The sequence below is a fragment of the Clarias gariepinus genome, chromosome 2 (genome assembly GCF_024256425.1).
Source record: "Clarias gariepinus isolate MV-2021 ecotype Netherlands chromosome 2, CGAR_prim_01v2, whole genome shotgun sequence".
Taxonomy (NCBI): Eukaryota; Metazoa; Chordata; class Actinopteri; order Siluriformes; family Clariidae; genus Clarias; species Clarias gariepinus.
In genome coordinates this window covers 12,419,006-12,442,803 of record NC_071101.1, presented here as the reverse complement: position 1 = coordinate 12,442,803, position 23,798 = coordinate 12,419,006, and the positions used below count along the sequence as shown (strand labels likewise).

The following is a 23,798-nucleotide window of genomic DNA, read 5'->3' as shown; positions in this document are numbered from 1 at the left end:
AGCCCCAGGCTTTCCCCGATTTCGGAGAGAAATGACAGATGTGCGATGCAGGAAACCGGGTGAGAAGCACGAGGCGGCGCGTGAAGTGCACGATCTGCATGAGGAAGGTGAGTATAGAGTGAGAGAAGTGATAATAAGTGAGGTTTCTTTTTTTATTAGTTGTCTTTAAAGATGGATATTTGATTATTTATTTGTTCTTGCTTCTATATTGTTTATAATTTTTTTAGTATTTGATGTTTTTTCTGCCATTTATAATAACCATACAAACTACTGTAGGGTTTTTCGAGTCAAACCTGGACTCGTGATGAAGGCGTAAAAAAAAACAAAAAACAGATTGACATTAACAGAAGACTTCCAGCACAGGACAGTGACGAGACTCTTAGCCGCAGTAAAATATCTGAATGGTGCAAACATTGTGCGTCTGTGAATGATTTTCAGCGAGGGGAACCCCTGATCCTTGTCACCGACTTGCAGAAAATACGCATCTGTCTGTGTGTTTACTGTTTTTCTCATTAAAGGAGTTCCTGGGAGGCCAGCATTTCAGACTTTAGGCAGGTCTAATCATGGCTCCGGTGTTCTGGGAAAAATTTAGTAAGATTGTATATTGCTTTAAAGGTGTCGAAAGAGATGAGGACGGTCACGATGGAGTCGACGCAAACGAGAGCAGAGCAGCAGAGAACACGCATGCAGACGATGCGAGGACAGACGCCGGCCAGACAGAGTCTCCGTCTCCTTCGGCAGAGGAGGAGAAGAAGGACGAGGAGCAGGACTCCAACTCCAGCACAACATCAGCCGAAACAACCACTAAGAGCAGCAAGTGTGAGGATTTACTCTGTTGTTTGTTTACTTAATTATTTAGCGTCAGTTTTCGTTTTATTTGTCTTTTTTATTCGCACACGTCCTCTGAGATGTGTGTTCATCTGTGTTGCTTTATTTTTAGGATTTAATAGCCTCTCTGTCCACACGCTACAGATCACATCATCAGATTTTTTAAATATTTTTTTGTCTGCGAGCTTCAAGATCTTGAAGATTTACAGTCTGATTCTTGAGACAGGTTTCAGCACTAAGGTTAGAAATAAGAAGATCATGGGCACGGTACAAATCAGTCATGTATAATGTAAACACGTGAACTTCTTCAAGAACATAAGTTGAAATCTGTGGCCAGACAAAAACCAAATCTAAAGCGATGATACTGTATGAGCTGCTCTGTAACTCGTAGAGAGAGAGGAGGTGAAGATGAGACGGGAGCCGGCACACGTAAGTGCATGTACGTAAAACAGCCAATCAGATTGCAGAGCTGGAGGTAGCGAAGCTTGTGGCAGGAGAAGTGAGTCGTTTGAGACGGAGGCTCCGCGCGAGAAAATGATTTATAATAATCGATAGCTTAATGTGGCGATTTCACACTATGTACTTTATTATTATTATTATTATTATTATTATTATTACTACCCGTCTGACAAAAGGACTGAAGCTTATTCAGGTTTTTATGAATTCCACGTGCATATGAGTCACTCCCCTGAACCTACACACACTTTAGGAGCTGTTCTTACACAGACACACTGCTAATAGCCCCGGCATGACGAGTGAACGATGATGTGTTAACCCTCAGTGACTGGCAGGACGAGGGAGTGTTACAGTGACAAGACAAACGGGAGAAAAAAACAGATCAAAAGCTAATAGTCATACACACACACACACACACACACACACACACACACACACACACACACACGCCGCTCACTTAAACTTTATACCTAAAAAAATGTACCCGTAGAGTCGTTAACACTTTTTAGATGTGTCGTCCGTCAAAACATCTGTGACCTTTTTATGGTTTCATTCTTCCTGTCTCTCTCTATCTCTCTTTTTATCTCTTTCTCTTTGTCTGTCTGTCTCTCTCTTCATGTCTCAATTTTTCTGTCTCTCTCTCTCTCTCTCTCTCTCTCTCTCTCTATCTCTCTCTTTTCTTGTCTGTCTTTCTCTCTCTTCCTATTTCCATTTTTCTGTCTCTCTCTCTCTCTCTCTCTTTTCTTGTCTGTCTCTCTCTCTTTTCCTGTCTCCCTATTTCTGTCTCTCTCTCTCTCTCTCTCTCTCTTTCCCCCCTCTCTCTCTCTTCTTGTCTGTCTGTCTCTCTCTTCCTGTCTTTCTTTTTCTCTCTCTCTCTTTTTTTCTCTTTCCCTCTCTCTCTTTCTCACACTTTTCCTGTCTGTCTCTTTCCTCGTTCTCTCTTCTTGTTTGTCTCTCTCTCTCTCTTTCTGTCTGCCCCTTTTTCTCTTTCCTTCTCTCCTTGTCTATCCATTTCTCTTTCCTTGCTCCTTGTCTGTCTGTTTTCTGTTCCTGTCTCTCTTTAACCCCTCTTTCTCGCACTCTCCTGTCTCTCTCCCATCTGTCTTACTCCTGTCTCTCTGTGTCTCTCTCTCTCTCTCTGTCTCTCTGTATCTGTCTCTCTGTCTCTCTGTATCTCTTTGTAGCCGTGGTGTTCCAGAGGTTGGCGAAGCTGTTCGTGGGTTGCCTGGCGGCCGTCACCTGCGGGATGATGTACGCCGTGTACCTGAGCACGTACCACGAGAGAAAGTTCTGGTTCTCCACTCGGCAGGTGAGGACACCAGCACGGCTCAGATAGTTACAGATTGAGACGATTTCGTGCTCGTCGAATGGCCTGAAGTGAGAACAGGTCAGGTGACGCGGCGCGAGGACGAGGCAGGGTGGAGTAGTGATGAAGCTCTCGAACTTCAGATTAAATCTTTATTCAAAAGGTGTGTGGGATGTCAGGAAAAGGGTGCAGCGGTTTAATTTGGGGGATAATAATAATAATATTAATACAGGATGTTGCCATGGAGACTGACTGGAGCGAAAAAGCCTGGAGGAGACAGACGGAGAAGGAGAACTGATTTTAAAAAAAATTTCTGGTGATAGATCAGGAGTTTTTGTAGAAGGCTTTAGTGTGAAGATGGAATATAATGGAGTGTTAATGGTTTAGACTGGACCAGTTTGCCGTGCGTCATCTGATAATGGACTTGACATTTCTTTCTTTTTTTCCTTTTTTTTTCTCCTCAGGAGCTGGAGAGAGAGATTACATTCCAAGGAGGAAGCGGGCTTTATTACTACTACTACAAACACATGCTGATCGCTTCGTCCTTCGAGAAGGGTAACTCTCAGCCATTCCAATCCCAACCCACTGTCTCAAATATGACTAAAGGAAGTGGAGCGCAAAAGTTTGTACACCCTGAAGCATGTGGGAGAACCAAAAATGACAGAACGGACCCGCAGAAATCTAAAGGTTTATAAAGACCAGGTCTTGATTTATTTTACTGTTAATGTCTTATTTAGTATCATAGCACACTGATAGATTTTGTTGTTGCTTGGCGTGACCGAGAGGGAACTCGCAGAATTCGTCTTGTTGGGTTTCATTGCTTCGTAGTGAGGGTGTGCAAACTTTTGCTTACTACAGTGTTCTTATCTTCACATAGATTAACTTGTGTTATTTTATAAAAGTCAAGGTAAGACCGTGGACAGTCGGGGATAGAGATTCTGCAACATGTCTTACATCTGAGAGGGAAAGAGACGGGCTGGAAGAGATGATCTGTAAAAGAGAGAGAGAGAGAGAGAGAGAGAGAGTTGTATACATGGAAACGGAGGTGTGAAAAAACTAATAGACAGACGCAGGGAGCGAGAGAATGAGAACCAAATACAAATTTAGTGAGCTGGACATAGAGAATGAAAAGGATGTGGACAAAGGGATAGAGAGAGAGAGACAGGGAAAGAGAGGAAAAAGGGAAAAGAGGCTGAAAGGTGGATAGAGAGAGAAAGAGAGATGTTATGGGAATAAGGTGGACCGAGAAACAGAAAGAGTCTGAAAGAGACAGACAAGTAGAAAGAGGTGGAGCGGTGGAATCTACTACATGATGTCTGATAATCCTGTGTGTGTGTTTGTGTGTGTGTCTGCAGGTGTGTATGAGTTACTGCGGGATAACAGGACCGTATCTGGTCAGACTATTAATGCAGTGGAGCAGCTGTCTCTCTACCCCGAGCTCGTCAGCAGCCTGCTGTACAAGCTGAGTGGCAGTCAGGTGAGATCAGACTCAGACCAGATCCATATAACACCCATATCACACCTGGATCAGACTAATCCATCGCACCCAGATCAGATCCATATAACACCCATATTACACCAGGATCAGACCCATGTATCACACCCGGATCAGACCCATCTATCACACCAGGATCAGACCCATCTACCGCACCCGGATCAGACCCATCTACCGCACCCGGATCAGACCCATCTACCGCACCCGGATCAGACCCATCTACCGCACTCAGATCAGACCCTTCTATCGCACCCAGATCAGACAGATCTATCGCACCTGGACCAGATCCATATAACATCAATATCAGACCCAGACCAGACCCCTCTAGCACATCCAGATCAGATACATCTATTACACCCATATCACACCCAGATCAGACCCATTTATCGCACCCGGATCAGACCCCTCTAGCACACCCAGAACAGATCCATATAGCGCACTTCGAAGCAGACATTTCCTTTTTTTTTAAATCCACCTCTAAATAAACCTCCTATTATGTAGCTTGTTTTCCTGTAGACCTGAACTAAGTGCTTCACTATAATGTCAGTGATTTTTGTTTGTTTCTCTCTCTCTCTGCGCTGCAGGACTCCATAGAGCCGGTTTATTTCTACATCGGCGTGGTGTTCGCGCTGCAGGCCGTCTACGTGACGGCGCTGTTTATCTGCAGCTGGGTGATGAGTGGCACCTGGGTGGCTGGCATGCTGGCAGTGGCCTGGTTCATCATTAACAGGTCAGACTGGCACGAAAAACGTATCATTTACCCCGAATCGAGCCAATACTGTATGTCAAACAAGTTAAAGTGATGCACTTCACCATGAAAATATGTGTTAATCCCCCAGCTGAACTACGCTTCAGATACTCATGCTTTAAACCCACTTTATTTTACACTAAATGTGCACTTTCAGGGTTTATTCGGGGTTAGTGTTGAGCCCCGGCTATCCAGAAAACAGCAGAGCTCAGACCAGGGGTGGTGCTCTACGTGGAGTGTTTAAGAAAATGGAAAAAAAAAAAAGAATAATACGGCTGCGTTTACATTATAAACCACATTGCTCAATTCAGATTTTTTGGTCAGGCCAGATTTGCATGTCATTTGAGTGATCTTTAAGTGACTCTAGCTTTAGCTAGTGACTCTAATGTGGACGTGTCTGTCCTCTGAAACAGAGCATCAGGCCATCCCGGTTAAAACATGTCATATTTGTGCGATTAGCGGATGCCATTTTAGGGGTTTTATCAGCTATTGCTAGCACTACTATGAAATCTCGGTACTGCTGGTGCTGACTGATGACATCACAGACATGCAAAGAGGCATGTTCCTGGGCAACACGGACTTTCAACTCCCTATAAAGATTTTCTATGGGGTGGAGATCTGGAGACTTGCTAGGCCACTTCAGGACCTTGAAATGCTTTTTACGAAGCCCCTCCTTAGTTTCCCGGGCGGTATGTTTGGGACCATTGTCATGCTGAAAGACCCAGCCACGTTTCATCTTCAATGCCCTTGCTGGTGGAAAAAGGTTTTCACTTATAATCTCACGATACATGGCCCCATTCATTCTTTCCTTTACACAGATCAGTCGTCCTGGTCCCTTTACAGAAAAACAGCCCCAGAGCATGATGTTTCCACCCCCATGCTTTACAGTACGTATGGTGTTCTTTGGATGCAACTCAGCATTTTTTCTCCTCCAAACATGAAGTCTTATTTTGGTTTCATCTGACTATACAGTATGACATTCTCCTAATCCTCTTCTGGATCATCCAAATTCTCTCTAGCAAACTTCAGACGGGGCTGGACATGTACTGGCTTAAGCAGGAGGACACGTCTGGCACTGCAGGATTTGAGTCCCTGGCGGCGCAGTGTGTTACTGATGGTAGCCTTTGTTACTTTGGTCCCAGCTCACTGCAGGTCATTCACTAGGTCCCCCCATGTGGTTCTGGGATTTTTGCTCACAGTTCTTGTGATCTTTTTGTCCCCACGGGGTGAGATCTTGCTTAGAGCCTCAGATCAAGGGAGATTATCAGTGGCCTTGTATGTCTTCCATTTTCTAATAATTGCTCCCACAGTTGATTTCTTCACACCAAGCTGCTTACTTATCGCAGATTCAGTCTTACTAGCCTGGTGCAGGTCTACAATCTTGTTTCTGGTGTCCTTTGACAGTTCTTTGGTCTTGGCCATGGTGGAGTTTGGAGTGTGACTGTTTGAGGTTGTGGACAGGTGTCTTTTATACTGATAATGAGTTCAAACAGATGCCATTAATACAGGTAACGAGTGGAGGACAGAGGAGCCTCTTAAAGAGGAAGTTACAGGTCTGTGAGAGCCAGAAATCTTGCTTGTTTGTAGGTGACCAAATACTTATTTTACCGAGGGATTTATCTATTGATTCTTTAAAAATCCTACAATTTGATTTTCTGGATTTTTTTTTTCTTATTTCGTCTCTCATAATTGAGGTATACCTATGATGAAAATTACAGGCCTCTCTCATTTTTTAAGTTGGAGAACTTGCACAATTGGTGGCTGACTGAATGCTTTTTTGCCCTTTTGTATCTATCTATTGATCGTAGGTCCAATTATGAAGAAAACTCAGATCTGATCTGAAAAACTTTAGATTTGTGCGTTTGTTCAGACATCCCTAAAAAAAAAAAAAAAAATCAGATCTGGATCCAAAAAAATCTGAATTGTTTCACTTCCGGTTGGTATGTAATGTGAACGCAGCCAAAGTCAGAAATGCTTTTCTTGTCACTAACTATAACGTCGTCTCTGATCGCTCCTCAGGCCAGACACAACTAAAGTGGACTACGCCATTCCTCTGAGAGATAACTGGGCTCTCCCTTACTTCTCCTGCCAAGTAGCTGCTCTAACCGGCTTCCTGAGCAACAACATCAGCTCTGCGACAGAGGTGTGAATGCATCGGTACACACACACACGTCTGCTGTTTAAATATAGCATTGTGCAATAAAACACACTTCTGTTAGGTTACAGTGTTGTTGTGGTTGTTCCTTAAGTGTGTGTGTGTGTTTCAGATGTTCTGCTACCTGCTTATGAGTGTGACGACGTTCACCTTCATAGTGATGTGGGAGCACAGCCATTACATCCTGTTTGTACAGGGCCTCGCACTCTTACTACTCGACTGCTTCGACCTCGTACCAGCACGCAAGGTACACACACACACACACACACACACACACACACACACACACACACACACACACACACACATACATACATCTGTAATGCTGTATTGAATAAAACAACAGATCACATCAGTACTGTATCGTATGACCTTCTGTGTGTGTGAATGTGTGTGTGTGTGTCCTTCTCTGTTTGACAGACAGCAGATGTCCATAAGGTGTATGTGACCTCCCTGTTATTGGCCTACGTCCTGCAGTATGAGAAGCCCGGGCTGCTTTCCTGTCCCCTGCTCAGCCTCCTCATAGCCAACGTGCTGGCCAAATACCTGCAGGTCCGACAGTTAAAGGACGTTACTTAAGATCTTGCTCCCGATTCCATTCCAACGTTACGACAAGCAAATCAGGCTACAAAAATTAAATGGTTTTTATAACAGTGTTAATTATACACTGCTTTTATCACTATGGTGTTTGGTTTATTTTATAAGACAAGAACCAATATTTCACAAGTTGTGTCCTGGAATACTTCCGTCCCATCAGGGAAGAAAACCTCCATAGATGTCGTTCAGTACATTCAGGTCGTCAGCTGACTTCATTTTATTGCCTCATAATGTTGATGAGCCTAGATTAAGGTGACCATATTTCTGTTTTCAAAATTGGGGACAGGAGACAGACGGATACCCACTGAGGGTGGAAGAATCGGGATCCAGTTGGGGATGGTGTTCGGGGGAAACTTAGGTTAATTAACCTTATTACATAAAGTAATAACATCCTTTTCATTCAACTTTCAATCCTCAACACTCACTCACTCATCTTCTATACCGCTTTATCCTGTATATGGGGGGCCTGGAGCCTATCCCAGGAGACTTAGGGCACAAGGCGGGGTACACTTTGGACAGGGTGCAAATCTATTGCAGGGCACATACATATACATACACTCACACACACACACTATGAGCACTATAAGCCAGTGTAAGTACGTATCCAGTGATGTAAACTTTAAAGCACTTTTTGTAAGTCGCTCTGGATAAGAGCATCTGCCAAATGCCTAAATGTAAATGTGTTGTTTGGGGACGCCAACATTAGCATATCTTTGGACTGTGGGAGGAAACCGGAGTACCCGGAGGAAACCCACCAAGCACACAGAGACGGGAATCAAGCCTGGCCGGGAATCGAACCCGGACCCCGGAGGTGCAAGGCAACAGTGCTAACTGCTGCACCATTGTAGTGCCACCTGGTCCTCAACAATAGAATAATAACAAACAAATAATAAAAAAAAAAGTTTAACACCTTTTAAAAAAACTTCCGTCCGCAGAAGTAACAGCCAGGTCTCACAAAATAGTCAGTTAACCTAACTGCAGAGCCCTAACTCTCTCTCCCTCTCTCTTTATAGTTTATGTGGGCTTTTGGGTCACTAGCACCTTTATTTGACCCTGACGCTGAGGAATTTTATTTATATGTCATGTAAATTCACATTTGTATTTGGCATCTTTTACGCTATTCAGGAGCCACATGATAGGTAAAGCTGTTGCTCTTTCAATGGTGGCATGCAACAAGGGACAAAAAAAAAATGCATACAACTAACAACGACTTTAGAAGGCCAAAGCCAAATCCCGGACATTTTAGGAGATTTAGAAATCCTGGCTGGACGCTTTTTTTAAAGTCCCAAAAAGAGGACGTATAGGCACCCTAGCCTACACCGGAGTAATCCTTGTAGGTTCTCGTTGCATTATGTGTGTGTATATGGAATATATACAGCCCTCGTTTTTAATTTAGCTTTATTTTTACCATGCAACTTCAATAAATGTATAAGTCATCCATCCATGTTTTGACAATGTCTTGAAGGGTTCTTTACCCAGTTCCAGTAATTTCCGATCTCCTTAGTTGTTTTCTTTGCTTTGTGCAGCCCAACAGTTTGACACTTCCGCCATTTTTATTTATTTTCTTGGCCCAGGCACTGTATATATTTTTTTATTCATTTCAAATGTTCAATTGGTACAATGTATAAACACACTTATTGATAACTGGCGTGCTAAATGAATTTAAGCATTCTTTAATGCTTTAAGGCATTTGGTTCCCATAGTGATGATTGCTGTTTATTTATTTTTTTTTGTCTTTAGCAAAAAATGAAGATGGGCCCGCTGGTGGCCAGGCTGATGAAGATCGTGCTGCACCTGTACTTGGTCTTCACTGCAAGCATCACCTTCAACTACCTGATTAAGGTCAGACGCGGCAGCTGAAACGGATTATATGACGCGTGTCATGTTGAAATGGATACTCTGGCCGTAGGGGGTCTTTTAATAACCATTAAACCTTCACCAGGCGACGCCAAACGCTGCAGTCAGTCATCGGATTAATCACAGAGGATTTGCAGTAAATATTTCCAAGAAACTTGGCACGGTTACAAGATTTTTTGCGTGGTTGGAGATTATGAGTATACAATATGTATGCACAGCAGCTGGCTCGTTAGGGCTCGTGAGAGGACGATGTAATCAGCGCTAATACTTTAGATGTGATCATGTCAGGCATTCTGTGTAAAAAAAAAAAAAAAAAGTAGTGTCATTATTTGATATACAGCATTATACAAAAGTCTTAGCCCCCTTTTATTTCTTAAGTCTCCGTATTTGAGCAGTTTCAGAGAAATGTTTTTTGTTTGTTAAGCCACACAGTGATCAATGAATCATTCAAGCATAAAAAAACATTTAACTAAAGGCATAAACTAGTGAGAAACAGGTGCATATGATGACAGATGATCAGGCCTGGTGATTATATACTTACATTCCAAGAACGTTGTCTCAAACACTAATAAATGAAGAGTGAAGTCAGAAATGAAGTTGCGTCAGGAAGGGCATCCGGTGCAAAAACATGTGCCGAATCAATATGCGAATATCATGGAATAGATTTCCATACTGGATCAGTTGAGTATGATCGGTTAAGACCTGGGTTAACAACAACCACCTCAAGTACAGAGTTAAATAAAGATGGTCTGCTGTGGCGACCTCTAACTGGAGCAGCCAAAAGATGATGATAATGATGAATAACTGAAGGGTGTTTAAGACTTTTGCATTGTTTTGTATCTTATGAACGTACCCGTATGTTTTCATATGTTTTAATAAAGAAAAAAAGAAAGTGAGAAAAATACCAGCTTAGAAATGCAATGAAAGTGGCGTACCTGAGACACGTCCTTATCTTTAGCGTGCCCGGCTACTAGCGCTGCCACAATATAACATTTTATGCTTTGACACCGATACCATCATGAGGTAGAAGAACTAGACTTCTGGGCCCATACTAAAAGCTTCTTAGAATTCTCTCAGAGAGCTCGTATCTTAGCCTAAAAAGTCCTAGCTGGGAGTCCTAGACTAAAAGTGATTTAGGAAACTTCTCAAAGCAACTTTGAGTAAGTAAAGTACAAAAAACTTTATCTTAGTGAGGAGGTGTGGTTGACCTTATTGCTTAGGGATAATGCAGAAAAAAATCTTTAAAGGTCTTAAAATGGGTTCTTTGTGAAAATATTATATATGATAATAGAAGTAATAGAGGAAATTATCATATCATGACTACAGGCTACTTTATGCAAAGTTTCTGTTATAGGCTAAACATCTTAGAGATAATTAAACGGCCAAATGTTGAAAATGTGTTTCCTTTTCAAGCAACCAATTTCCACACAGTAGTTCAGATTTTAAGTTCTTACATTTATTTACCATACTGATTTTATTACTTGTAATATATTTTAGATTGATGGGAGCAAAATGGCTCAGCTTTGACTAATTTACATGATTGCAGGATTTGTCATTTCGTTCTCTGCTATAGAAACTCTTAAGCCTCTTAAAAGTCCTCCTCTCTACTTTTAATAATAACTTTTTAGGGCTAAGATGTTTCGTGAATCATTTTTATCTTCACTAAGATTTAGTCCTAAATTTAAGGGGAACTTCTAAGAAAATGTCAATATTTTTAAAGAATTTTTTTTAGGATTTTGCCGCTAGGAGTAACTTTTGGGTTTAAGAAGCTTTTTGACTAAGGACCGGTTTCTCGATAACATACACTTTTCACACGCTAAGAGGACTCTTAAGATATAACTTGCGTAAAGTGATTAATTTTGTGATAAAAGTGTGTTTCTCGAACTGTCCCCTAGGAGTCTTCTTAAGTCGCTGCTTCTTACGTCCGACGTTACAAGGCGCTGTCTACAGTGAAGGTCCTGAATTCGCTGAAATCGATTACTCAGGAATCGATTTTTGACTCCTTTTGCATGACGGAGTTAAGAAAGACAGCACTTTCTATGCAAATTAAACATTGCACAAAATTCTTTCAATAGCGTTTATTTCGACATGGGTTTACTTATCAGTAGCATGCCATAATAGACAAATATATAAATGAAATCACCAAACTGTTGCTAATATTTTTATGTAACCTGTAGTGACAGTGAAACAAACCGACTATACAATCATAGCTGATTGCCAGCTGATAGAGAAGGAACAGCCAGTCAGAAGTAGTGTGTGGATGTCTGTGATTGGCTAGTTTTGTGGCAGTTTTGTAACACTGGACAAAGTTGAGCGAGCGTACAGGCAGAGTCGAGCGCGCACAGAAAATAAATGTTGAACATGTTGAGCGAGCAGGGGAGACACTGCACGGGCAGAATTGAGCTGTTGAGCGCGCAGTGGAGACACTGCAGAGTGCTGTGTGTGCTCTCAAAATGTCAAAACGAGCGCTCAGAGTTGTGGCAGAAATATAACACCATAGAACCCTACTTACGGCCACTGCGCGAAACCGCGTAGGTGAGATAGGGGTATAACACCGCATCTCACAGCGAGTCAAACCGCATAGGTGAGATAGGTGTACTAAGCAATACAACCACACAGAAAAATAAATAGATGCATGGTTTGAAATTTCCAAGTTTATTTTCTCATTTAACTACATCAAATTTTATCATAAAATAAAACGTGTCAAAAGAAAAGTCCATCCAGACATAAATGATGGCTAATAATGATAACATATTTTAAATATATATATATCATTATATATATTTATATAATGATAAATGAAACATATTTTAAACAAAAAGCAGCAAGCAGCTGGACATCGGCACGTGGAGTGTAAGTACGACGCGCTGGCCTGGCAAGTGCAGGTCTGAGCAGGTCAAGAAGCTCCATAATCTGTTGCCTTGGAAGGCGAAACTTTTTTTAAATAGCCACCTCAGGCAAAATATGAAAAGTTTTGCCTAAAGGAAAAATGTACATGAACCACACGGCTCCGCGGACAGCGCTGTCTTCAGATTTGGACCAACAAAACACTGTATCGCTGCCAAATTATTTGCCACCTGTACAATATTAAAAGTGATTGGCAATTTTGATGCATTAGTCACATTATAAAATAGGCTAAATAAAAGTCACTCTAATAGTTCTGATATCAAATAAAATAAAATTCTTAAACAGGCCTACAGTATATTCCATCATTAATGCGATTGATAACGTGCCATAATGTGCTTGCGGACACCGCTGATTTATAAAGACAGATGCACAGAGGCGGCGACTAGCGGCTTGAGCTGAAACTACGCTAAGAATGAGTCCAGACCAACGAACACGTGACTTACCTAAGAGATACTTAGAGTACAAACGTTTCAGGAATCGCGCCACAACGTTAAGAGAGAGGTTTTGGTACGACTTAAGAACTACTTAGCAATAAGAAGCTTTCAAGAAACCAAACCGGAATTTTAAACTGAAACAATAAAATTTCGATAATAAATGTGTTATAACAGGAGCGTAATTAGTTTGTGTTATACTGTCCACACCTACATTTTAATGAGAAACGATTAGATACGATATGTCATAATCTTAGACTTTATTATATCATGTCATTTTATATAAAAAAATTGAACTGTGTCTTCAGGACCAAGAATAGCATCTAATTTGTTGAGTTTTATTTCTATTTGTATGCCAAAAAAAACCCAAAACAATATTGCTAAGACGCCTTCTGGGTGTTATAAGGCACAATGAGTTTGTGTGTAAAAGTGAATCATTAATAATGATTAATGAAATATATACACTACCGTTCAAAAGTTTGGGGTCACTTTTTAACTCCATGATCGTTCCAGATTTTTATTTCTTTCTACATTGTAAAGGAATGCTGAAGGTGTCCAAAAAATGCATTAATCTCCTTTGAACAGTTAATCTGAGGGGCTGTTAATTGGTCATTTTTCAGGCTGATAACTCTCGAATGAACTTCTCGTCTGCGGCAGAGGTAGGTTTTGGTCTCGCCCTCCTGGGATGGCCTTCATGAGAGCCAGTTTCATTATGGTGCTTGACGGATTTTGCAAATGCACTTGACAATACTGTTCCTGCAAGAACTATTACAGAAAGGCTGACCTCTGTGTCTTAAAATAACTACTAACTCTTGTTTTTTTTTGTTGTTACGTAATTACCTAATTCCATATGTGTTAGTTTATAGTTTTGAAATCCTCAGTATTGTTGTAGAATGTGGAAAATAAATAACTAAACAAAAACAAAGAAATTTGCAAGTGACCCCAAACTTTTGAACGGTAGTGTATATACTATAAAAAGTAATACAGTAGGTGTTTTATCACATTAGATATTCTGCAAATTAGACGACTTTTATCTCTTTAATCACCTTACAACCTGAAAAGTACACCTACAGTATGTGAAATCTTTTCTCCCTTCATCAAGTAATTTCCTCCTTTTTTTTCCTTTTCTCCCAGAGAATCTTTCCAGTCAATCAGAATGACTTCATACTGAAATTCCTGGAAGTCCGTTTCGGACTAAACTCCACAACGTGAGTGCAAAACCTACAGACTCTCTTACTGTGTTTACTAAGTGCACGATCTAATTATTACTACTTGGTGCTCTGCTTCTCGATTGTGTGTGTTTTAGAGAATTTATACCGAACCTGTTGCTGTGTGAGGACGGTTTCCAGGCACCGGGACAGGACTTTTTCCTGCGTCTCATCCACGCCTCCGTTCTGCCTTTTTATGTGATCGTGCTGCTCGTCTGCGTGCTGTCAATCATGGAGACCATCTACAGGAGGCTCAGGTCGATTTTACACACACTCACTGTGTATTCTTTGGAGAGCTATAGAGGATTGATATAGAGTATGTTTTTAAGGAAGCAACTTGCTGCGTTAAGAGAAACCCACCACTGATTGCTTTCTGATAATAAGAAAACGTGTTCCGTCATGTTTATTCATCAATTCATTTTCACTTGTAGCATGAAAGACTTTGCTTCTGTACAAACATCTCAAATTAACATTTTGTAAAATGAACATTCGCACTTTTTGATTAACGGAGCATTAAATCCGCACATTGCTGTGAATGAGTTTTGTGCTCGTGTGTATGCAGTGGCGAGCGTGCGACCGAGAGCGTGCGGATGGAGGACGGGCGGATCGGAGAGCGGCCGGAGGTGATCTACCACGTGTTGCACACGCTGCTGTTCGGCGCTCTCACTATGATGTTTCAGGGGTATTTATACATCACTGATACTACTCATGATGAAACCTTCATCGATTAATTGCTTTTAAGGAGTTACATGATTAAGAATGCATTAAGTGATAATGTTTGTTTTGCACAATACTGCTCCATTTCTTGGTTAAATTTACATTTTTTCACTTGTGGGGTCAGAGGTAACTCAGTGGTTAAGGTATTGGACAACTGATCACAAGGTCTCAGATTTAAACCCCAGCACCACCAAGTTGCCACTGTTGGGCCCTTGTGCAAGGCCCCTAACCCTCATGGGCTCAGATGTAAAAACGAGATCAAATGCGCTTGCAGTTAAATTGGTGAAATTGTATTTTTAGCAGCCTCAGTTTTGAATAAGGATGGTGAGATGAGAGCAGAATTTTTCAACACTTTAGTGGTGTAACAGAGCACAAAACACAGGTCTTGTCACAGGTTATATATATTTTGACTTTTGTTAAAACTAAAGAAGCGGCACCGTGGCGTAATGATTAGCACCGGGGCCAAGCACCTCTAGGATCAGGGGTTCGATTCCTCCCTCAAGTCTATGTGTGTGGGGTTGGAAAGTTCTCCTGGGACTTGGTGGGTTTCCACCGTGTGCTCTGGTTTCCCTCCATCGTCCAGAGACAGGCAGAGTAGGGTAATTGACATTTCCAAATTCCCAGTCATGAATGAGAGTGTGCTTGACATGTGTCCTGGGATGGAATGACATCTGGTCCAGGGTGGACTCTGCCTTGTACCCTGAGTCCGCTGGGATAGGCTCCAGCCACCCCACAACCTGTGTAAAGTTTTCCGGTAACTAGCTTTTTTTTTTTTTTTTTTTTTTTTAATAATAGTAATAAAGTAATACTAGGGCTGATCTCGCAATACAGAGAAAATCTGCAAAGTATTTGTGAAAGCTTTGGCATTAGTATGAAAAAATGCTATTTGAGCTAAATCAAGTCGGTATCTTTCAAAGTAGGGGTGAACTTGGTACAAATTGATCTCCTTTATTTCACAGGGACTTAGTCGTATTTCTAAAACCCGAAACTATCCGTTTTGCTACTTTTAGTGATGGCAAAGAGTGAAATTTGTACTAAATACACTGTAACACTGTGAAAGATACTGACTTGATTTATCTCCGTCTGATTGCAGAGGCTTCATACGAGTCTTAGCTGAACTCTGGAATGCATTTTTGCACGGAACGAGGGTTGTCGAACTTGGCCTCGATTAGTCGCACTGTGCAGAGCAGGAACATTTATATTGAATATGAATTACTGTAATGTAATCAAATGGACCTCAATTCTAATTTGAGACAGACTTGGAAAAAAAACCTGACTATCCCTTTAAGGAGCGGATTGACAAACTGGAAAAACAACAAAGAATAAAATAAAATTAATAAAATTAATACTTAAAGACAATCCTGAGATCGATCTGCCCACCCTTATAACTTGGCTGGAAAATTGTGGCCTTGTAACAAATATCCCCCCCCCTGCTTTTTTTTCATTTTAAGTAAAAAAAAAAAAAAAAGAAAGGTGTGCATAAATAGCATAAATAGATTAAAATAAATAGTACTTATGGTACATTCACAACCATGATGCATTCCATGTGCAGTCCTGCACAGAGTGTTCCTGAATGGTGTTCAGTCATTTATCAGTTTTTTATGGCACGAGTCTCGTCGTGAGTCATCCCTGAGGTCTCTCGGTCAGGGAGCGCACTGAAATCAGTGAAATCACAGCCAATCCATGATTGCCAGAATACCAGCATGTGGACCGGACATCTATTTATAGAGCAGTGTACACCTGCAAAAAGGCTGCAGAAACACCCACGGGGAAATCTGTGCACTGACCTGGAGATAAATACGAGGTAACAGTGAATCATGTGCATTCAAGAATAATTGTGGGACTTGAGTAGATTAGTTACCTCAGTGTTAAGACTCTTGAATTACTGATCAGAAGGTTGTTGGTTTAAGGTTTAGCTCCACTCTACTGTAGTTGCCACTTTTGGGCCCTTAAGCAAGGCTCTTAACCCTGCCTGCTCCTGGGGAACTGTATCATCCCTGATCCGGAGCTCCCACCCCAGCTTTCTACCTGGGATCCAGTATGTGACAAATAAAAACTACGACTTCTAATTTGAAATATGAAGAAAAAACCAGGCACCACCGTAACCCTCCAAGGCATCTGCGAATGAATGCAGCCTTCAAAAACACCCTTACTGATGGATAAGTAAGAAGTTGCTTACTGATTGAAACCACATTCCTAGAATCTAATGTTTTTGTTCGCTTATCGCTCTGACCTGGGGTTACACACACAAAAAAAACTATTAGCATGTTCTTGATACTGTCTAAACTTATTGAACAAGTGATCATAGTTTACAAATCTTATTAGGATTTATTCATTTAAAGTGTGTTTAAATGTCACAGGGCATCTTTACTAATTAATTGTGTCAGTTTTTACATTTACCTCTTGCTTGCTTTCTAGGTTTTTACTCGCTTTGATCTTCCATTTAAAGAAGCAACGCCTGACCCTGCTCATTTTATTCATTTTAGTTGTTTCGAGCCAATTAGGACGCACGGATGGGAATGTGTGCGTCATCTTCAGTAATCAAAGTTTAATTGCGGCGAAGCTTAATTGCAACCAAAAGTCAGAATACGTCTCAGTAATCTAGTTAATGAATATCAGTGCTGATTTCAATTTAACATGACCTTTGAAAATCATCTTTGGTGTTTAATCACTTTGCTTTTTCCTCCCCAAAACTGCAGGTTGAAGTACCTTTGGACCCCGTACGTGTGTATGTTCACTGCGTTTGGTGTGTGTTCACCGGAGCTCTGGATTACCGTGTTCAGATGGGTCAGGCTCAAGTCTGTCCATCCTGTAGTGCTGGTGAGTGGATGGATGGATGGATGGATGGATGGATGTTGGTTAATAAAATAGTTAGGAGGATAGGTTGATGGTTAGATGCATACATGGTTATACAGTATGGATGTTTGCATGGGTGGTTAGATGTATGGGCTGTTGGGTGTACGATAATTGAATGGATGGATACCCATAATGTTGGATTGTAGGTTTGGGTTATATTGACTATGGATGATTTTTTGTGGATGGTTGTGTGAGTAATTACTTTGGATGCAAGGAGTTAAATTCATGTTTTGGTTAAAGAATTGATTTTTGGAGGGATGGATGATTGAAACGTATGGATTCACTGGTGGTTGTCTGGATTATTGTATTTATCGATGAGACTTAGTATGTGGTTTGGTGGATCTTTAGGGGTCTATAGTGATTGCTGAGTTGGATAGACGAATGATGGATTACTGGATGGATGGGTGTATAGAGTTTGGGTGGGTTGATAGATGGTTGGATCTGTGTATGGGGTGTGTGGATGGATTGATAAGTGGATGAATACATTGATGGATAGATGTATAGTAGGGCTGTGTGATTTAATTGATTATGCAGTTTAAGGTTTTTTTTATTGAACGTTTAGATTAGTTTTTATTTTAACCATTTAGGTAAACAAATTTCTCTAACATTGACAAAGTCCTTGAAAATCTACCACGCTTTCTGCAAAAAATGCCAACCACTTGCATCTTCCATTTACATTTGTATCATGAGTATCATGTCATCTTCTACTTTTGATTTTATGGGCGGTTGGTGCAATATCGTGGAATAACTGGACTGGAGTGTAGTGCAGGAAAAATAAAAAAGACACGAGACATGATAATTAAACACTCAACAGTATGAGTTACACAGAATTTCAAAGCATATTCGATACTTTATGTAGTATTTTAATCCTTTTAAACCTGTAAGTAAATACAGCTCTAACTCTAATGCGCATTGGTTGAAAAATGGCTGAGATGGATGGATGGATAAATGAATAGATGGATGGGTAAATATATAGATGAGTGGATGTTGCTGATTGTCTAATAAGTTGTCTGTTTTTCAATAGGCACTAATCTTGAGCACTGCAGTCCCCACTATCATTGGCTTCAGCTTATGGAGAGAGGTGAGATCATCTCTTATTCTTCTGTACTGATTGCTGAATAACAACCTTCAGAATCAGGAACCGCTCCTCCGTTCTCATACTGATATTCAAGTATTATGACTAGAGCCCACTGCACATTAGCTTTAGATCGATTGCTGGATAAATGAATCTGCTCTATACTGTAGATCCCTGCTGGGGACATTTTAATAACTGTTCATGTGTAAAAGTGCTGCTTTTTCTCTGTAGTATTTCCCGCGTGTGCTGTCCGAGCTTACAGAGGTACAAGAGTTTTATGATCCTGATACAGTGGAGCTGATGAACTGGATTCGGTAAGTGTTAATAACGAATTGTACCGCTTTTAAAGTGCAGGAGAGAGATGAAAAAAAAATCATCCCTAATGACTGTCAAGTGTATAAGCTTTATTTATTTAATCAGGAGGTGAAACTGAGACTTTTTTTAACAGTGTGCCCAGTTGTGTTTTTTTTTCCGGCTGAGTATAGGTTAGAAGGTGTTGATTAATTTTCTATAACAGCACCACTGAGGGTAGTGCAGACGCGAGGGTTAGATTAATGAGTTGTTGTTAAGTGAATCTCATCTCTCTCTCTCTCTCTCTCTTTATGGGTGTCTCAGCAATCAGGCACCGCTCTCAGCCGTGTTCGCAGCGAGTCCTGCCCTGTCAGGAACGGTGAAGGTGTGCACAGGATGGCCGGTCACCAGTCTCCCACTTTATGCAGACCTCAGTCTGCTGCATAGAACAGAGAGTGTAAGTCTCTCTCTCTCTCTCTCTCTCTCTGTGTTCTCCTGTGAACATTTCCACCTGATGACTTTAACGAGCTAAACAACTAAATGTCACATACATGGGCTAGTATTCATACATTTCCTTGTAGGAGAGCTCATCGGCGTCTAACTTTCGGAATAAAGGTCAGGGTGGAGAGAACCTCGTACATGCACACACACACACAGCACACAGTTGCAAACCACCGGCAAGTATGAGGACTGACTTTAAATGCCGAACCACTGAAATGCAGTCAGACGTTCCATGTTTCCTTTTTTTTCTTTTCTTTCAGAACTAAAATGGCTTGTAGAGTCAATATATAAAAATCACATTTTAGACTGAAATACACAGGTTTAAGAGGGACCAATCCAAGAATATATATGTATATACTAGGGCTACACGATATTGGGAAAAAATTACGTTGCGATATATATTTTTTTCTGCGATATTTATTGCGATGTGTACAAATTTATTTATGTTCATCAGGTGTTTTGAACTGCTTAAAAATCAAATAATAATTCAAGAATAATTGGGGTGATTTTGTAAGCATTTTTAAAGAATAAATAATCAAAACCATGAAATAAAATACTTTTTAAACTTTATTTTTACCTTATTCACTGTCAATTCAGGCAAAACAAGGCTCTAATATGTTATGAAATTAATAATGAATGTTGCTTTTATCCTGATAAAAGGGAACTCGTTTTGTGAATGAAAAGAGGACACTTTAATATCACATTAAGTAATTTAACATTTTATTCAACAACTTCTTTTTTAAAAACAGATTAGTAAATATATTTTGTTACAAAATTTGAAAAAAAAAAACTGAGTGGTAAATAAATTGTAATAAGCTAAACTTTACTTGTTGTAATGACAATAGTGTTGTTAACACTAATTATTTTACAGTAAATAAAATAATATGTCAGAAGATTTTTTTGTTTAGTTTTGCATACTTTGTTTAGCCAAAGTAAAACAAGTGTTGGTCATCAGCTAACAAAAAAGATTAAATTAAACTTTTCAACAACTTTATAAAAAAAAATTGGGCTGTTGCGTAAAGTAAATATAAATATTTAAATACACCAATTTGGTGCTTCTGTATGCATTAACTTTTCTCAGTGGCGCTTTTCTCCCGTCCCGCGCTCATTTGGTAGTGCCTTCGTAAAAACTAATTTTGTAGTTTTTAAAGAACCCTTAAATTTGAGTTAATTACTTTATATTAGACAACTCGAGATCCGTGAATAAAAAGTTTAGAAATATAGAAAGTACATTTTTAAATCAGACACACACATTCTTTTTTTATTTTGCCCTGCATCGTGACTGCCGCGATGTGAGTACATTGCGATGACGATGCTGAAACGATTTATCATGCAGCCCTTGTATATACTTACAAGGGTGAGTCAGGGAATACACAAGGGTGAGTCAGAAATTATCTGCACTCTGGGTACATTAAAACCTCTCTTATCAGCGTTTTCTATTTAAGGCCCAGTCACTGCTGTGCAGGTGTGTTTGTCTTAAATCAGTTTATTTGTTCATTTTAACTGCAGTGTGAGCAAAAATAGATGCCCCAGTTCTGATTTGCACAAAAGTCATTATTTACTGAAGACTTTGTGCGCAGTATGGAGAGAGTGCTTTGTTGCGCTGAAGTGCTTTGTCATAAATTGATAGAGAGGAGCAAGAAGGAGTCAGATACCCGTCCATGTCCACGGTTGATGACAACATCAACGTCAGTAATTGAATGTCAACGTCAAACTAAGTAAAGTGTTAAAGCATTCTTCCTATGATCCATCAGATTTTTACTTGTTTAGTGCCCTACATGCAGCCCTATGAGGTTTGCCCTGTGGTCTCCTTCTAGCTAGACATGCCAAGAACACCTCCCTAGTGAGCTGTCCTGGTCACATCTTTACTAGATGCCCGAACCACCTCAACGTACTCCTTTCCACGCCAAGCCGCAGCAACTCTTCTCTGAGTTTCTCACAGATGACTGAGCTTCTATCTCTATCCTATCTCTAAGAGAAAAGCCAGCTACCCTTCTGAGAAAACCCATTTCGGCCGCTTGTATTCGCGATCTTGTCCTTTCGGTCACGACCCAACGCTCATGACCATAGGTGAGGGTTGCAACAAAGATTGACCATTAGATTGAGAGCTTTGTTTTTTGGCTCAAATCTCTTTTCGTCACAACAGTGCGGTAAAGTGACTGCAATAGCGCCCCCGATTCTCCGGCCAACCTCACTCATAAACAAGACCCCGAGATACTTAAACTCCTTTATCTGGGGTAACAACTTGCTCCCTATCTGGAGTAGGTTTCCTGCTGAGAACTATGGCCCAGATTTCAAGGTGCTGATCCTCATCCCTGCTGTTTCACACTTAGCTGCAAACCGATCCAGTAAGCGCTGCAGGTCACAGACTGATGATGACATCAGGACCACATCTTCTGCAAAAAGCAGTGATGCAATCCTTAGCCCTCTCCTCCATGGCAGCACCTTGATATCCTGTCCATGAAAATCACAAACAGGATTGGGGACAGAGCCAGCCCTGGCGGAGGCCAACACCCACTGAAAACAAGTCCGACTTACTGCCAAGATTCCGAATACAGCACTCACTTTAGCCGTAAAGGGATTGGATGGCCCTGAGAAGTGACCTCCTCACCCCATACTCCTGCAGTACCTCCCACAGAAAATCCCAGGGGACCCAATCATATGCTTTTTCCAAATCCACAACACGTGTAGACTGGATGGGCATATTCCCAAGCCCTCTCCAGGATTCCTGCAAGAGTCAAAAACTGGTCCGCTGTTCCTGGACGGAATCCACATTGTTCCTCTTCATTCTGTGGTTTGACAATCGGCTGAACGCTCCTGTCCAGCACCTTAGAGTACACTTTACCTGGACGGCTAAGTAGTTCAATGCTCCTGTAATTGGCACACACCCTCTGGTCCCCCTTTTTTAAAAAGGGGTACCACCACCCCAGTCTGCTACTCCTTAGGCACCATGCTGGACTTCCACGCAGTGTTGAAGAGGCGTGTCAAAAAAAGCAGGTTGTCAACACCCAGAGCCATCTGCATTTCCGACGAATCTCGTCGATTCCCGGGCTTTGCCACCGTAGAGTTGTTTGACTACCTCAGTGACCTTGTCCAATGACATCGACCCCGAGTCATCCTCCAGCTCTCTCTCTGCAACATAGGCTGGACTTGTCCGATTCAGGAGATTTAAGTAAATAAATTCTACAGCCAAAGTGCGGATAATTTTTGACTAAACCTTGTATATAAAACATATTTGTGTCTCTTTTCACATTTGCTGTTTTTTGCAGACACCCTGTTATGGATTTATCTTCATGAGCATCGGCTCATGAGTCAGCTAGCCGCATGTGAAAACCTAGATTGGCGATTAGCATGAAACAGCGTGTAGGAAGAACAGTTTGTAAGCCGCAATGGCATTTCGTCTGACTGCTGCCATTTTGGGAAGGTTGATCTTATCAATAGTCTCCTAGCAGCTGGATTGCAGATCATCCACTCTTATTTGCTAAAGGTTAGCCATCAAAATGTTTAACGAGCTGAATATTATGACCGACGCTTTGGCGTGATTTGTTGCAGACGTATCAGGTGTATGCCCTGCGCTCCGCCGAGGACGTCTATAAGCTTTTGATAGCTCAGAAGTCGAGTTACGTCATCATCGAAGAGGACCTGTGTAATGAGCTGAGTCCAGTCAGAGGCTGCAGGATTAAAGACCTGCTCGACTACGCAAATGGCCACGTGGGTCAAATTACACACATGCACCACACACTTAGGGTCACCTTCTGCAATACATGTGTACATATTTAATAATTAGTTGCTTGACATGTAGGGGACACCAAAAAAAAAAAAAAACACTTACACAAGACTTTATAAGTATGCAAATTAAAAAGCACTTAATGTGCCATAATAAACTATTACATTTGCATATTAAATCTAATAGCCTCTTATATTAAATTATGATGCGTAACTGCATTTGCTGTGTATACACACTACATTTTTTAGTAAGATTTCTAGCTCCTTTTTAGGTACAGAAGAATGTGGTAGAATGGCTTTTACACTCAGTTCAGTTGAATGATCTTAATAATAAGTGAACTTATTTATAAATAAGTTAGCCAAATGTATACTTAAGAAAAGAAAAACTTTTACTTAAAGATTTATTTTTAAACTTTTTGTTGTTTTGTTTGTCCCTGTTCTCCACTAGGTGGTGTACGATAAAGGTGAAATGTATACCTTCTCGAAGCACGGCCGATTCTGTCACGAGATTAAAATGAACTACTCCCCATACACCAACTACTTCACGCGAGTGTTCTGGAACCGCTCGTACCACGTCTACAAAGTCAACTCCGTCCTCTCCTTCCAATACTGACACCTGCTGAGTCCACTCCGTCATCTCCTCC

At 40.9% G+C, this 23,798-nt stretch overlaps 1 protein-coding gene across 1 annotated transcript; it reads left to right on the top strand.

The window, feature by feature from the left end:
- LOC128515123 (probable C-mannosyltransferase DPY19L4) lies at positions 1 to 23,798 on the top strand. Its single transcript, XM_053489168.1, has 19 exons — positions 1 to 107; positions 616 to 819; positions 2,469 to 2,593; positions 3,055 to 3,145; positions 3,946 to 4,067; positions 4,670 to 4,815; positions 6,853 to 6,976; positions 7,101 to 7,235; positions 7,409 to 7,540; positions 9,326 to 9,427; positions 13,915 to 13,988; positions 14,087 to 14,245; positions 14,551 to 14,670; positions 17,405 to 17,525; positions 18,586 to 18,642; positions 18,868 to 18,950; positions 19,252 to 19,384; positions 22,981 to 23,139; positions 23,603 to 23,798. Exons 1-19 carry the CDS (start codon positions 32 to 34, stop codon positions 23,765 to 23,767), a joined length of 2,328 nt encoding a protein of 775 aa, XP_053345143.1. The 5' UTR covers positions 1 to 31; the 3' UTR covers positions 23,768 to 23,798.